Source organism: Mycteria americana, chromosome 3 (assembly GCF_035582795.1).
Source record: "Mycteria americana isolate JAX WOST 10 ecotype Jacksonville Zoo and Gardens chromosome 3, USCA_MyAme_1.0, whole genome shotgun sequence".
In the NCBI taxonomy this organism is placed as follows: Eukaryota; Metazoa; Chordata; class Aves; order Ciconiiformes; family Ciconiidae; genus Mycteria; species Mycteria americana.
This window is the reverse complement of record NC_134367.1, coordinates 79,865,135-79,879,133: the sequence shown is the minus strand read 5'-3', so window position 1 is coordinate 79,879,133 and position 13,999 is coordinate 79,865,135. Positions and strand designations below refer to the sequence as shown.

Genomic DNA, 13,999 nt, shown 5'->3' with positions numbered 1-13,999 from the left:
CTTCTTCTCCATGTTTCTCTTTGCTTCTGAATAATCAGACACTTGGACCAAAGAGCAGTATGGGTGGTATTTGAGTTTGTACAGGCTTCAGTTCAAGTGCATTATTTTAAACTAAAATCAGTGGCCATTCAAGTTAATTTGCTGAGCGATGAACTGCATCCTCCGAGGTATGGATATGCGATTTGTTCTTCCAGATCTACAGTGAAAGCAGTAACATCAGATAAGAAGCAGAGCACATAGCTAGAGGCAATAGCATTTAAAGCCATCTCAACTATAAGTGCCCATAAGTTTTCCTTTGGATTGGATGACTGTTTCCTCCCTGTGTCACTAGGGAAAAGCTTTGAAGGGAATGTGCATCTCTTTTAGTCTTGTCCTTGCTCTACAGAAGACACTTGTCCTCAGAGTCTTAAACTGGTTCCCTAAGTGTCTTATGGCAACCTAAACTTGTAACTGTCAAAAGTGGTGGTGTCACTTTTTTCTCCCTCCACTCCTCTGTTCTTGCACTGTGCCGGGGAGAGCATGACTGCTTCTTTCTGTGGTAGCACAAGTTTACACCACCTTAAACTGTTCCTGGAATTAGAATAAGAAAAATGTGTCTTAAATCTAGCACCTCCCATGCACTGACCACCTAGCTGTTCATAAAAACAGGTGCATACCAGTCCTTATTTTACTAACAGATATTTTGGTAGGCAGCAGGTATGAACAGATACAATTTCCTTTTCCCTTTCAGTTCAAGGCTAGCAAATAGCACTTATTTCAATACCTGGAAATATAATTAGAAATATAAAAGCAATACAAAAGTCAGGTTATAATACTGTAACTAATATTTTGATTGACAGAGAAATTCACTCCCTTTCAGTAAGGTGACAAGTGCGCTGTAATTGGCAGGTCTAATTGCAGATTTTGAAAATGCAAGCTTTTAATCCAACTGAAAGCCAGTAAGATTCCGTTGTACATCTCCCTTCAGTTAAAATACTGTATTTACTTCAAAATTAAAAAAAAAAACCTCTATAGTGTAAAAATCCCGATACAGCAGAAATAAGAACCTGAAAGTAAAACTGACTATTCACAATTTTCATTGTTGTAGACTAAAGGCATCTTAATTGGGTAAAGAGCATGAGCAGTGACAAAGAAAATGGATATTGAATATCTTAGCATACCACATCAGGGTTTTTTCAAGACTACTGTAATTGTGTAGTATGTTTCTTCCTGTCTTTACCTCTAACTGTAGCCCTGGCTTAAAAGGGGAGGTAAGGAATCTTCCTGGCGATTTTAGGATGGCTGCAGGTGCTTCTGTAAAGGTAATTGCACATGTCTGTTCACCTTGTTAACTTACAAACCGTGACAATTGCCACCCAAGAGTTTGAATTGGACAGGATAGAACGACTTAATACAGGACAAAGGGTTATGTGTGCTTTGTATCTCAAAATTTATGAACTGAAACCATCCCTTTTATAGTAGTTAATAATTTTTTGGACCAAATACAAATTTCTAGACCAAGAGAATTCCCTTCAGGATCAGTTTATACATATGATACAGAAGAAGGAATCAGTGTTTAGCCTATGGGACAGCTGGGTGTCCCTAATCTTCTACATTTTGTGGGCAGCACTTGCAGCTGTGCTTTACAGACCTTCTTTGTTCCTACCCTAATAATGAGCCGGCCTTCGAGCTGGGTGGTTTCTATAATCCTTGGACCCACCTGATATGCTCCTGACTTCGTATGTCGCATCTGCATGACTTTGTGCTTGGGGGAACTCTGTCCTTGTTGTACATAATAGGAAGCAAAATCTCTTTGAGGTTCAGCATCCTTTCCGCACTGCTGAATTGTACCAATTTCATGCATTTGCATTTCTGCAGCCCCCTATGACTTCATTTGTAGGACTTAGCTTTGAGGTATGCAAGTGTAGCATTTATTCTTAGCAGCCCCGTAGAGAAAATGGTGGAGAAGGACAAGTTATATAGTGGAACTCAATCTAGTGCTGTGAGCCCCACTCCTGCGTGCCTGCCAAAGTTCTTATGTCCTACAAGGGGGAAAAAATGTTCAGCAAAGTTCCTGACAGCTAGCACATGTGCTCTGTGCTACTGCCTAGCTCATGGATATGGGTACAGAAGGATGGGTGGCCTTCATGAATACAGGAAGCTATGTTTTGTATCCACCTGCCACCCAGCTGTGAGCTGAGGCTCAAGTAGAATTACCTTGTCTTATTGTGGTCTAGGTGAAGGATAATGTGTCTCAGTGAATAACATTGAGACATTGTTTCTTTTGATTTCTAAACAAATTATTTTATGTTGTTCCCTGGTACCTGCAGCTCCTTCATTTCCTAACTGCTTCAGTTTGCATTTAAATGGAAGAGGTGGAGGTGAAATTTCATATGCCTGTGCTGAATGGTCATAATTAGCTGTATCCACATCATTATTTTTTTTCACATGGCTGTGTTGCAAAATAAACTAACACTGTCAAGAGTGTCATCTTAAAGTTTCAGTAATGGTTTTGTAGTGACTCTAAAGTAGCTCTCCATTCTGGAAGCTCACAGGACTGATTAAAAAAATTTGGCCTGGTGTATTCTTGGCTTGCTGCAACTGATGATGCATGGGCACTGTCTGTGGGTAGCTCTGTGTATTTTCACTTGGGATCCCCACAGCCCCATTGCCTGGGCCCTGTTATCGGTGCAAACTGGACCAAACCACTCCAATAGCCAGTTCCGTGTTAGCAATAATATGCTTCTTGAACACCATCAGATATTTGGCCTTCTATTTCTGCCTTCTTTCTGGGAACAGCAGGACACTTAAATACAAGTACTACTGAAAGCCTTCAAAAGACAGGCACACCACTTTACCATTAGTTTTACACACATGCATGCGTATGTTCTCTGAAGAAAAATTGTCATCCTGCATGCAAAGCTTTGCCTCCAGCTTACTGCTGTTCCAGTAGCCCTTTGGATTTGACTGTTGTCTCTTTCTGGTCTAAGCTAACTCCTCAATATCTCTTGCTAAATTTACCCTTAAAAGAGCTTCCATTTTCTTTAAAACTGTTGTATCTTTTCTCATCAGCAATTTCAAATCCTTTGTCAGGAGATCTGCTCTTTGGCCTATGTGAGGTGGACTCCTCCAGGCAGTAAACAATTCACTTGACATGCGGTCAAGCTGAGTGTTACAGCCAAGGTGAGAACTCTCTACAAGGCTAAATTTGGGAACGTATAGTGAAAATCTTCTAGTAATGCATCTTGTCCCCTACCTCAAATTGCTTGATGCCACAGTTTATTCATTCTCTGTTCAGAAGTAGCGTATGAATTTCTCTAGATACAACATAGCTTCTCTTAAAGTGTTTTCATTCCTTAAGAAAAATCTGAAGTTCTTAATATTAATGGACAATTCAAAGGCAGGCTTTCAAGTGAATAATAGTTGTCTTTGTGCTTCTCTGCTTTCCCATGAGGTACTTAAGGCATCATAAGGTCAGGGAATGCTGTGGTAGTGGTAGGAATTTGTGATTAGGTAGCTTTTTGTGTACATCTGCTGAATTGATATGTATTTAATACCAGTTGCTTGTGAAAATTTGAAAAGAAAGAAGAAAAAAAAAAGATACCACCACCACCCCCTCAAATCTGCAGGTGGTCTTATTAAAGTTTATACTGTTTAGTCTTTCAATAGACTTTAGAATTGATAGAAATATATTTCAAGCTTTGCCCCATTTTTTGCCCTATTTGAGTTTGCCTGCCATAAAATTGGAAGAATTGCTTTATTTTGCGCTCTGTTCCATGGTATTAGAAGATTTGATGGTGGAATAGAAGCAAGACTTGAGAGCAGGCCTATGAAAATACTGCCACATGCCAAAGTTAAATTTGAGGCAACAGTCTTGTCTTAGCAGCTTGTGCAGTTTCACTGTTCCACGCAAAATAAGGGTTAGTCTCTTCAGTTCTGAAAAATTTTTAGTGCTTTGAAAGTACACTTAACATAAAATACTCCACTAAAACTTGTACAAAGTTTAGAAATATTTGTTTTCTAGGCAAATTCTCACCATTCTGACCTCCAAACATTTCTTTGTAATACACTGAGAGACCTTTGTATCATTAGAGCATGATACATATTTACTTCATAAATTCCTTCATTTAATTATTCCAAAACCAAGCTGATTCAAAGGTCACCGCTAAAAAAAACAAACATCCAAACTGTTTGGGCTAACTTAATCTAAAGAAACAGCTGAACAGTGCTTTTGGCTTCATAAAGTTTTGTCACACTCTTGTGACACAAAGTTCACTTAGTCAGCTTTGGAATGAAGTAATGGTTTATTCCACATTGGTATCTATCTTCTCTCCTCACATTGCAGTGCCCAATCTTAAAAAGAGAGCTGATGAGGGGCACGGGGGGGCAGAAGAGTGTTATCCCTTTGGTGGGATAAGAGGTGAAGGGCTGAACTATAAATGACTTTTGCACAAATTCATATACATAATTTATAGGAAAACAGGATACTGATTCTGTATGTGCCATACTAATATCAAAACCATTAGACCATCCTCTCCTTCATCTTCTACAGCTCTTACATTAATTTGAAAAGTCTCTGTCTTGCATCTCCCAATGTTAAGGCAAACTCATTTATGTATTTTTAACATGACTTACTGTCTGAAAGAATTTTTCCTTAGTCTGATGTTACAAACCATAATTAGGGACTTCCTTACTCTCCTGATAGGTCAAAAATCTCTTGGTAAATGATTCTACTAAAAAAATATATAGATGTTGCTGTAATTGAAATGGTGGAAGTGATCTTTCTTGGTTTTGCTTTTCACATGTGCAGTATTTTTTGAGTGCAGTGTCCTACTTCACACATGTAGCCTTTCAGATACTTGATTTAAGTATATTGACTAGCTTTTGCAGCACATATATCTGCAAATAATGTTTTCTAAAACTTAAATTCTGCTTTTCTCCTGTAGGAAACATGAATGGGATAAACATGGCACTTGTGCAGCCACGCTTCAGGTCCTTAATTCTCAGAAGAAATACTTTGGGAAGGCCTTAGAACTCTACCAGCACGTTGATCTTAACAGGTACATAAATGAACTTGGTGGACTGCCTCTTATTTCAAACAGTTTCTAAAAGTTTCAAATCTAGCCTAAAAAAAAAGTCTAAAAGTCTGATGGCAGAGGGGAAATGAGTATTAGCATAAATTATTTTTAGTACTGGAGTTCAGAGGAAGGGTTGTCTACTCTGAGAAGCATGTCTCTGGTCACTTCAGAGTCTGGTAAGCCAGCAGCGTTCTTCGCAGCATCATTGTAGACAATGTGAGCCAGTAAATTTTGAGAAGCTCTATCAGCTATATCTCACTACCAAAAGCTATGGTACCTGTAAACTTCTAAATCAAGTGACAAAACCCCCTGAACTTCTGAGTCATACTGAGGCTCAAACACTTGTTTTTAGAAAAGACAGTGCTCTGCTCGGAGGAAAGGACAAACTGCAGGCAAAATCATGCAGAACATCCTGGGAAAAGGCTGAGAGGTAACAGCAAGAGAGGATGTCCTGAAGGGCGGTGTACAGTCGCTGCAGGCAACTCTCTGCTGTCCTTTCAAACAACCCCGATGTGACACTTGCTTTGTCCTAGGGGCTGATTCCTCCTCATGGTTCCAAAGCACTGGCCATTCCAGATACAAAATCTTGGTGGGAATGTTGCGGCTTGTCCAAGCACTGTATATACACATTCTGGCTGCAGGTGAATGCCAGAAGACTAGAGTCCTTTCCTGATCAGTGCTTGGTATGGGTGGGAGAATGTTTGACTCAGATTTGTTGACCATGAATTGTGTCTCTGTGTAAGATGACAGTATCTGAGAGAGGAAATAAGTTATTTTGTATCTAGAAACATATCTTAAAAAAAAAAATTTTTGAAAAAATCCTGTTCCTGTTGTCAATGTCTTGTCCAAGCAATCTCCTAACAAAGTCTCATTCACTTTGCATATGCACAAAGGAAATATGTCTTTCTCCCAACCCCCCTCCTATTTTTGTAGGTGTCTTGTAAAACTTAGTCAGATTTTTCTAGACGCAGTGCTTAAGAGCATGTCATATGTAGTGTTAGAATTAATAATGTCTGATAAGTCAATTGCCTAAGTAGCTGTGATGGTGTGACTAAAACATTTTACAGATGGCACAGTGACCAATTATGTGACTCTATATCAGCATGTGTAACACCGAAAAAGAATAGAGACTGAAACATGTTGAAATTAATTGCTCAGAGCATAGTCTCCGTTGTAAAAATGAACATAATTAAATTAATCTTTACTGAAAAGAATAAAGACTGCTAATGTTCTCATTGTGCTTCATTTATACTTGAATGAGAAAAAGTAGTTTTAGTGATTAACAGACTGTTTCCAAAAAGGAAATTACTAAAAAGAGGACATCATGCAGGCTCCTGTAAGAATAACAGAACATCATTTATTTTATTGGCCTCCTTATATCCAGTGTCAAATGACTATGACAAACAGCTAGACCTTTAGTCAACTGGGTTAAATCTCCCCTGTGCAAAACCTGACCTTGGAAGGGTTGAGCATTATCAGCACTGATGGATTAAATCCTGTGAGATGCTGAACATTCCCACTCCTTACAGAAGAAGCTGGGACTTAGAGACTTGGCACCTATTGGGTCCTTAGTCTTGTTGTCAACTTGGAAGTGTGGACTTCCCTCAGGACTGAATCTAAAGGAAGGAGTATATAGGGTAGAGGTTCTTGAGAGTTATGTTGTTTCTCTTATGTGAACAACATTTCCTCTTCAAAAACATATTCATTAGGAAACATTTCTGCCCTGACATTGATGCACCATGTCCCCCTCCCAGTGTGCTGTGCGCCTCCCACCCCAGCAAGCCCACCCTGTGTTAGAACACGAGGGTGCCTAGAGCAGCATCACAAGTCTGCCTCCATCCGCTCCTGGTGGCCAGAGCACAGGGGTATGGCTCAAGGCAGGGGAAAGGAGGCAGTGAAACTGCATACCCTACCTGGCCCTCAACAGAGCATTCTGAAGGTCCAGCAAATAACAGTAATATTGCCCTTTCTCTAGCTGTGTCTGAAGACTTGACTCTCCCAGCTCCTCAGATTAAGGCTGGGGAGAGGGTTCTTCTTGACCCTCCGGAGTTGGGTGGGAAGTGGCCTTTCAGAAAAGGGCGACCTTTCCTAGGCCTGGCAGAGGATGGAAGACAAGTTTCCCTTGCTTCCCATTGCTGTAATGCTTGCCAAGTTCTCACTAAGATTATCTGTTTACCTGATGATTATGAAGTTATGTTTGCATACAGGAAGCATGGAAAAATGTTTTGTCTTTGTTTCAGTTGTCTCCTGAAAGCTGGGATAAAGCCAAGCAGTTCATACTACCAGGTAAGAGGCAATCTTTTATAAAAGAAAGTCATGTGCGTGTACTTTTTTTTCAGCAGGAGTCAAGTAATTTCTAGAGAATAAGTGATCTTTTTTTAATTGTGTAGTTCTTTATGGTTGTGCTTTATCTAAAAGTTTTTCTGAACTTAACAAGTGTGGGAGCTGTTGGAGGATGTGCTAGTAACTTATTAATTTTTAATTTTTCAGATGACTGCCATAAAGGAAGCTCTTACACGTTTTTATGGTGTAACGCCAAAGATCCAATGTCTTCCTCCAGAAGAGGTAAAAACCCCAAACAAACATACGCTCCCCAAACCCAAAAACCAAACAAAAAACCAACCAAACAAAAACTCAACAACTTTTTTTTTTTTTTTTTTTTGAGAGCACTTTTTATCAAAAAACAAAAGCAAAAATAGTGTGAAAAATCTTCAGTGTGGTGAAACTTAGTCTGGGCGTTCCTTGTGTATACAGCTCTTTGCAGATAAGATATTGCTCGATTCTTGGAGTTGAGTTCATGAAAACATTGCTTACATACTGGCACCACTGAGTTCAGCTTATGTTACTGTTGCCACAGCCTTTTCTTAATGCAGAAATATTGCTAGTGGAGGAAGTGTCCATTCTTTACCTGGTAACTTTGCTGTTAGCATACTTAGGCAGAAAGTGGGAACACTGGGTTTTGAAGGCCTCTGTCTTAAAAAATTTGAACCTTCATCTCTTGCATGAATGCTGTAACCGCCATGCTAGAGGTATTGCTGTAGCTGAGCGCTTTCCACTCCTCCTGCTAAAGCTGAATTGCCATATAGCAAATTACTAGAACCAGCAAGAGTGAGATGAATGGAGCCAGTGACTGTCGGCCTTGACAAAAGTACTGCCTGTCAACAGCAGTCTTCCCTTCACTGGGCGTGGCTCATGTTCTGCATGAAGTTGTTACTCAATGGACAGAATCCTTCAGAAATAAAGCAGCTCAGAGGCTTGTCTCTGAGGTTGTTCTCAAAAGCACACACCTAAAGAGGTACAAAAAGGCAATTTGAGTTTCACTGTCATTCAGGATGACTCTAGTCTTTCCTTTCGAGCCAACATTGTCCAAAACACCCATTTCTTTCTACTTTTCCTTGCCAACGATTGTACTGTGAATCATGATGCAGTAGAGAATGTGGTACACAGAGACAGTGTGCTGTAGCTTAAAATACAGGTCACCATATCTGAACCAAAAATGCCTTTGAAGGAACAAAATAGTATTCTGAACAATTACATGGGTAGGCTGCATAGCTGTTTCTTTCCTTTTTCAGCTAGGTTACTCTGCTTTTATTCAAAAAGAAAACAAAAAACCAAACCCACAAGATAGCTTTCTGTCTTATAAGTGGTTCATTATTATCTCAGCTTGATAAAAGTGGTTTACTACAAAACACTTGGCAGAGTTATTGCCCATACACTGACGACAATTTTATGAAAACTTGCCAAGGTACAGTTGCTGTTGGAGTTTAATAGCTTGTGTGTTGGCAGCTCATTTGCTTTAGTAGTGCTCTGAAGTTTTTATGCTCAGATGTTTCTTCACGTGAAAAAGAATTCTAGGTTACAATATTTCTAAAATGTACTTTTAAGTTCCTTTAAGCAACAAAGGAATATAAGTTGAATGTGGGTTGCACACTCACCCACCTCTTGCTATTGAAGAAACAGGGAGCTAATGCAAACCCTAGTTTCTAGCTCCATTCACTGTAGTTCTGCCATTGCTTTTAGTACAATTGGGATACTGCTCAAATTATGTGACAGTAATTTACAGCTTGAGTCTCCTGTGCTTAACAGCTGAAGCTAATGGGTAATAGAAAGGAAAAAGTACACCCCAGTTATTTAAAGATAGCCCTTTTCAGAGTTCCAGCATTGTCGATGCCTTAAGTGCATTATGGAGGTACTTTGACTTTTAAAACATATTACACACTTGCTGTGTTCTTAAGTCTCTTTAAAACAAAACCAAAAACCCCTCAACAACAACAAACCCCAAACCAAAACAAAAAAAGAAAAACAACCAAAAAAACCCTCAAAACCAAGCCAAAGCAACAACAAAAAACCCCCCACCACAGTTACTTCTGTCTTGCACATATATTTTTGTCCTGCTTAGTGGTTTCAAAATCAATTTTTTTCCACATGCACTTTGTCACACCTGAGCATTTTGGGGGATTTTTGTAAAATCTTCTTCCCCACATGAAAGGCTTCCATGCCTGCCTGCCTTATTTGTGGCCAATATTTTTCTTCCTGGTCTGTTCTGTAGTCCAAAAATGACATTTCTGCTACTTTTGACAGCTTGCTTCTGTATTCTTTTCAGTAAAAGCTATTATAAACCCAAGTTTCTTTTCTCCATTTTGGAGAATTTTCTTTGCCTCGGTTCCCATCCTGCTACAAAAAAGCTGGTGGAAGGTGGCTTTCACATCACACATACCCTTCAATATTCACAGAGTTCAGCCAGAGCTCGTCATTAAGGTGAACAGCCTCTGCGTACTGTGCAGATTTGGTAAATGCTAAGATAATCTGTGTCACAGCATTTCATAATGAGACTTACTAGTTAGACAGATTCCCCGAATTGTTACTGAATTATGTTGTTGGAATGCATTTTCTTGTCTACTTGCTCTTTAAAGACAAGTATGTACTATAAGCTGTTCAGAGTGGATGCCTCTGGTACCTGTCTCCTTCACATATTTCAAATGGCAAATATACAAATAAGCACTACTGTGTTCTATAGATAAGGCAATATATCTGAAGAATTGATTTATTTTCTCCTCCCCATCAAGCTGATCTCATCCCTCATGTTTCTAGGGTGAAAAAGCACAAACAATTGGTCAGATTGAATTCTGCTTCACCAAAGAACTGCAGCTGAGAAACTGCACGGCGCTGAAGGGTGAATCCGACCCAGTGCAGGCTGACTTGAAGCTTGGAACTGAGGAGCTGTCTGTCTGCAGTGATACTCTCCCAACCTATTATCCTTCACAGGTCCAAGATCACAAATGAAGCCATAAGAGTTTGAAAAACTTTTTAAACAGCAACAAAACCCAAAACCTTAAACATTTTGCCTTGGAAAGCGGTCTTGACTTAGCAATATTACAAAGCCCTGTCCATACCACAGGCATGCTGTGAAGATTTCTGCTGGAAAACGCGCTTCTTTTGCCATTAAAGGAGAATGGTCCACATTGTAATATCAGTTACGCAAGCTAAAGTATTGAATTGTGGCTCTGATATTGATGGTTTCAGAATCTGATTTACAGCTTTGTCTGGACTTTTTGGCTTGCTTATGGTTTGAGTCAATGTTCAAAAGAGAACTGTGACTTCTTAGTTTCACTTGCAGTTAAGTCTGCCACTTCAGCCACTTTTGGGTTTTGCTAGTGAGTCAGGGAAATTAAGTCATTCTTTGTTTTGAAAGGATGCTTGTGTCTCTGAGATGAGATGGCGATTTCTTGAAAAGAAAACACTGTAAACAAAAAGAACTGAGACACCTGTCTGGAGGTCTTTTCCCAGACGTAATACCCACTGCCTTGCATAAATTTGCTCTCCAGAAGTGCTGAACAGAGGCCACATCCTCTGAGGCATTAAACCTTTCCTCACTCAGAGATCACGGCAGACCAAAGATGACAACTTTTGCATAACTTCTTAGTGAATGAAATAACGTTCACCAGGTTTTGGCACTTCTGCCTAAAGGACCCCAGGAAGACTGTATTTATAGCCTTACCTATTCTTTGATTGATTTTGCTACAGTAGCTCCATACAGTCTTGAAGAACAACCAATCTTAGAACTTACTTGCTAGTATAGAAAAATGTTAGGCCCTAGAAACATGTTGTTATTAATTTTTTGTTGTATTTGAACATTTAGCATTACCACAGAAGTGTGAGTGCCTGCACTTTTATTTAAAAATGAGATTGTCACATAATCACTTTGTTCCAAGAAGCAGCTTTTTAGAGGTGAAACAGTAAATACTACAGGATTTTCAGTGAAATGTACAAATGTTAGCAGTAGTGCATCTCTATCCCATGATAATTAATAACAGGCTACAAAGTTGGATGTTTCTAAAGGGGACCAAATTTGGATGACATCCTCTACACAGTGCTGAGTTGATGTAAGTGTCTCAAATTGCCTTTCAAAGAAAGACAATTATGGCTCAAGGAACCATCTGTTAGAATAGTATTACTGTGAAAACATGAAATATGGTATTAGGAATAAATTTGTTACGTCTTTCGGGGTTTAGAAACCATTCCCATTTACTCTCATTTTTGACTGTGCCTGTTTCTCTACCACCTTTTATTTAAGGCTCTGTTACCTTGCCATTCCAGAATGCTGTCAGTTTTTTAGTCCTTTCTTTAGAAACTCAGATATTTATTTATTTGAATAGCTAAGAAATGAGTATGGTCTGCATTCTGTTGTATCTGTATTTCAGTAGAGCGAGGGCTTCTCTTTCAAAATTTGTCTTCCTTCCCGAGGGGGGGAATATACTTATACTAATACTATATTAGTATACTAATGGTAATCAGATGTAGTGTTTTTATAGTAGCCATGGCATGTTCAGTTCATGTTGAACATGACCAGAGGCATGACCAGAAGAATCACAATTCTTCATTCCCCCATTTCTGCCATCTCCTTCTAAGCAAGAAAAAGTAGGGAGACTGAACTAACATGCTTGAAAAGACTAGAATGTACTTGGTTTTTTTGGAATCTTTTGAGATCGCTAATATTTTTTTCCTTCTAATTACAAAAATTATCTTAGCCTAAAGAAAACAAATACTTGTTGGGAAAAATGCATTTCTCTGCAAAGGAGCAGCCCAAGGCTCATATACTTTTTAAAACTCTCTCTCCAATCTTTCAGATAATACTTAGATGGTGCATACGTTTTGGGTGGACTACATAGAGTGCAAACAACTTAGAATGAACATTAATTTACAATTCACCTCATAAGTTTGGTTGTTTTTTTTTTTTTTTTAAAGAAGCAAGACTCTCCTTTTCCTCAAAATTGTGCTATTTTTTTAATGGTTTGGATTTTTTTGTCCTTTGGTGAAGTCCCTTGTTCTCCTTTTCCTTTCAAAGTTCTCAGAGTGCAGTGCTATATCCTTGCTTGTTAAGCTAACCAGCAGTGAGGGAAGTGGAAACAGAGGTTAGTAACTACCATCAGACCATCTCACAAACATCTTGCTCAGTGCTTTTCAGTCACCAGTTCGGTTGTGAACACAGTCCTTAATTAGAACAACAGACTTCTCAAAATCTCACTATAAATATTGTCACCTTGGATCAGCAGGTGCAGTATAAAAAAATCCCATGAAATCCACAGCAACATGCTGTGCTGCGAAATGAGTGACTGTTGGGTTTGCCTGTTTTTCTGCAGTTGTTTTAATTCCTTGGTCCTCTTCACAGTTAGAAGAAAAGCTCAAACTTGGAAGCAATGGTGGCATTGGTTCTTGCACAGACCAATGATTTGAGGAAGCTCAAATCAATAGCCTGATTTTTTTTTTTTTTTGTAATTGCAGTATAAATTATATTTTCTTTTATAATGCCTAATAATTCTTCGGGAGACAAAATATACAGTATGAGTTCTCTGCAGTTCAAGTGTAAGGCATTAATTTAAGCAAAGCCAACAACTGCAAATACGTAATTTACAAGGAAGTGACACAGACACTAACAGCCTTCACAGCGTGAGGCTCAAAGGTAAAGCTGACTCTTGCCAAATAGAGAGTCAGCAGACACAGACAAGAGTCAGAAATGACCAGCCTCTGCAGTAGACTAGATAGTATGGCTTCTGTGTGTTTTTCAGCCTCATTATCAAATGCAAGAAATGTGAGGGAGCTGATAAGTTTTAAAACTTTGAGAAGAAACTAGCATAATCTGCAATGAGAAAGAGAGAGGAAGGGAGGGAGACAGCAAAGCCAGCAGCATGATAAACAACCTGCAACTGAGTAAAAAATGACTGATGAGTGTTAAGTCAAGGTTGGCTAAAAATAACTTCACAGACTCTGAAGTCCTGTTTAAAGGGATATACCTGAGGTACTGCATTTGCCTTAACAAAACCACACTCACATTCTTTTTATTTTGCCAACATTATTACACATTAAATATTTTAATTTGCTATGATTAATTTATTAGTAGTAGCAATAAAACACTATATATGACTTACTGTTGCTTGGTTTTGACAATCTCACCTGCCTAACTTCTAGGAAGATACAAATGTCTTTTAAAAGCTACAGACTGATTTTTATGCAGAGAAGTGCCAAGACACTGTAAACCTTTAAGTGATACATTTAAGGGATGCTTTAAGGGCTATGTCTGGATGTGGGCAACCAGGAGAGCAGATGAATGAATGGTAGCACCGGTTCAGACCAAAGATCGTGTCCAGCCCTTTATGTTCTCTCTAGCAATGGCTCACAGCCAGTTACCAGCCTTGGCAATTGCTTTCCATCAGAATGTATATAATTTCAAGAGCTGGATTAACACAATTTAAATACAAGAGGTAAACAAAGGTATATTGGGAGCCTTAAAAATCACTTCCATTCTGAAAAGTGTCACTCACTTCCTTAAGCGAAATAAAATCTATCAGCCTTGAAGATTCAACACAGCCTGGGGAAGAACAAGGCTATATTCTTTTCTGCATCATTACATAAATTAACTAAATCCCAGCAGGGGGGTTGTTTGT

General features: G+C 39.0%; 1 protein-coding gene across 4 annotated transcripts in view; it reads left to right on the top strand.

The window, feature by feature from the left end:
* Positions 1-11,682, top strand: part of RNASET2 (ribonuclease T2) — a 30,246-nt gene extending 18,564 nt beyond the window's left edge. For all 4 annotated transcript variants that reach the window (XM_075499121.1, XM_075499122.1, XM_075499119.1 and 1 more), the window contains exons 7-10: positions 4,926-5,039; positions 7,298-7,343; positions 7,548-7,622; positions 10,149-11,682. In XM_075499121.1, coding sequence (XP_075355236.1) covers positions 4,926-5,039; positions 7,298-7,343; positions 7,548-7,622; positions 10,149-10,340 — 427 coding nt within the window. In that variant the 3' untranslated portion in view covers positions 10,341-11,682. The remainder of the gene's footprint in view (positions 1-4,925; positions 5,040-7,297; positions 7,344-7,547; positions 7,623-10,148) is intronic.
* Positions 11,683-13,999: the final 2,317 nt, after the last annotated feature.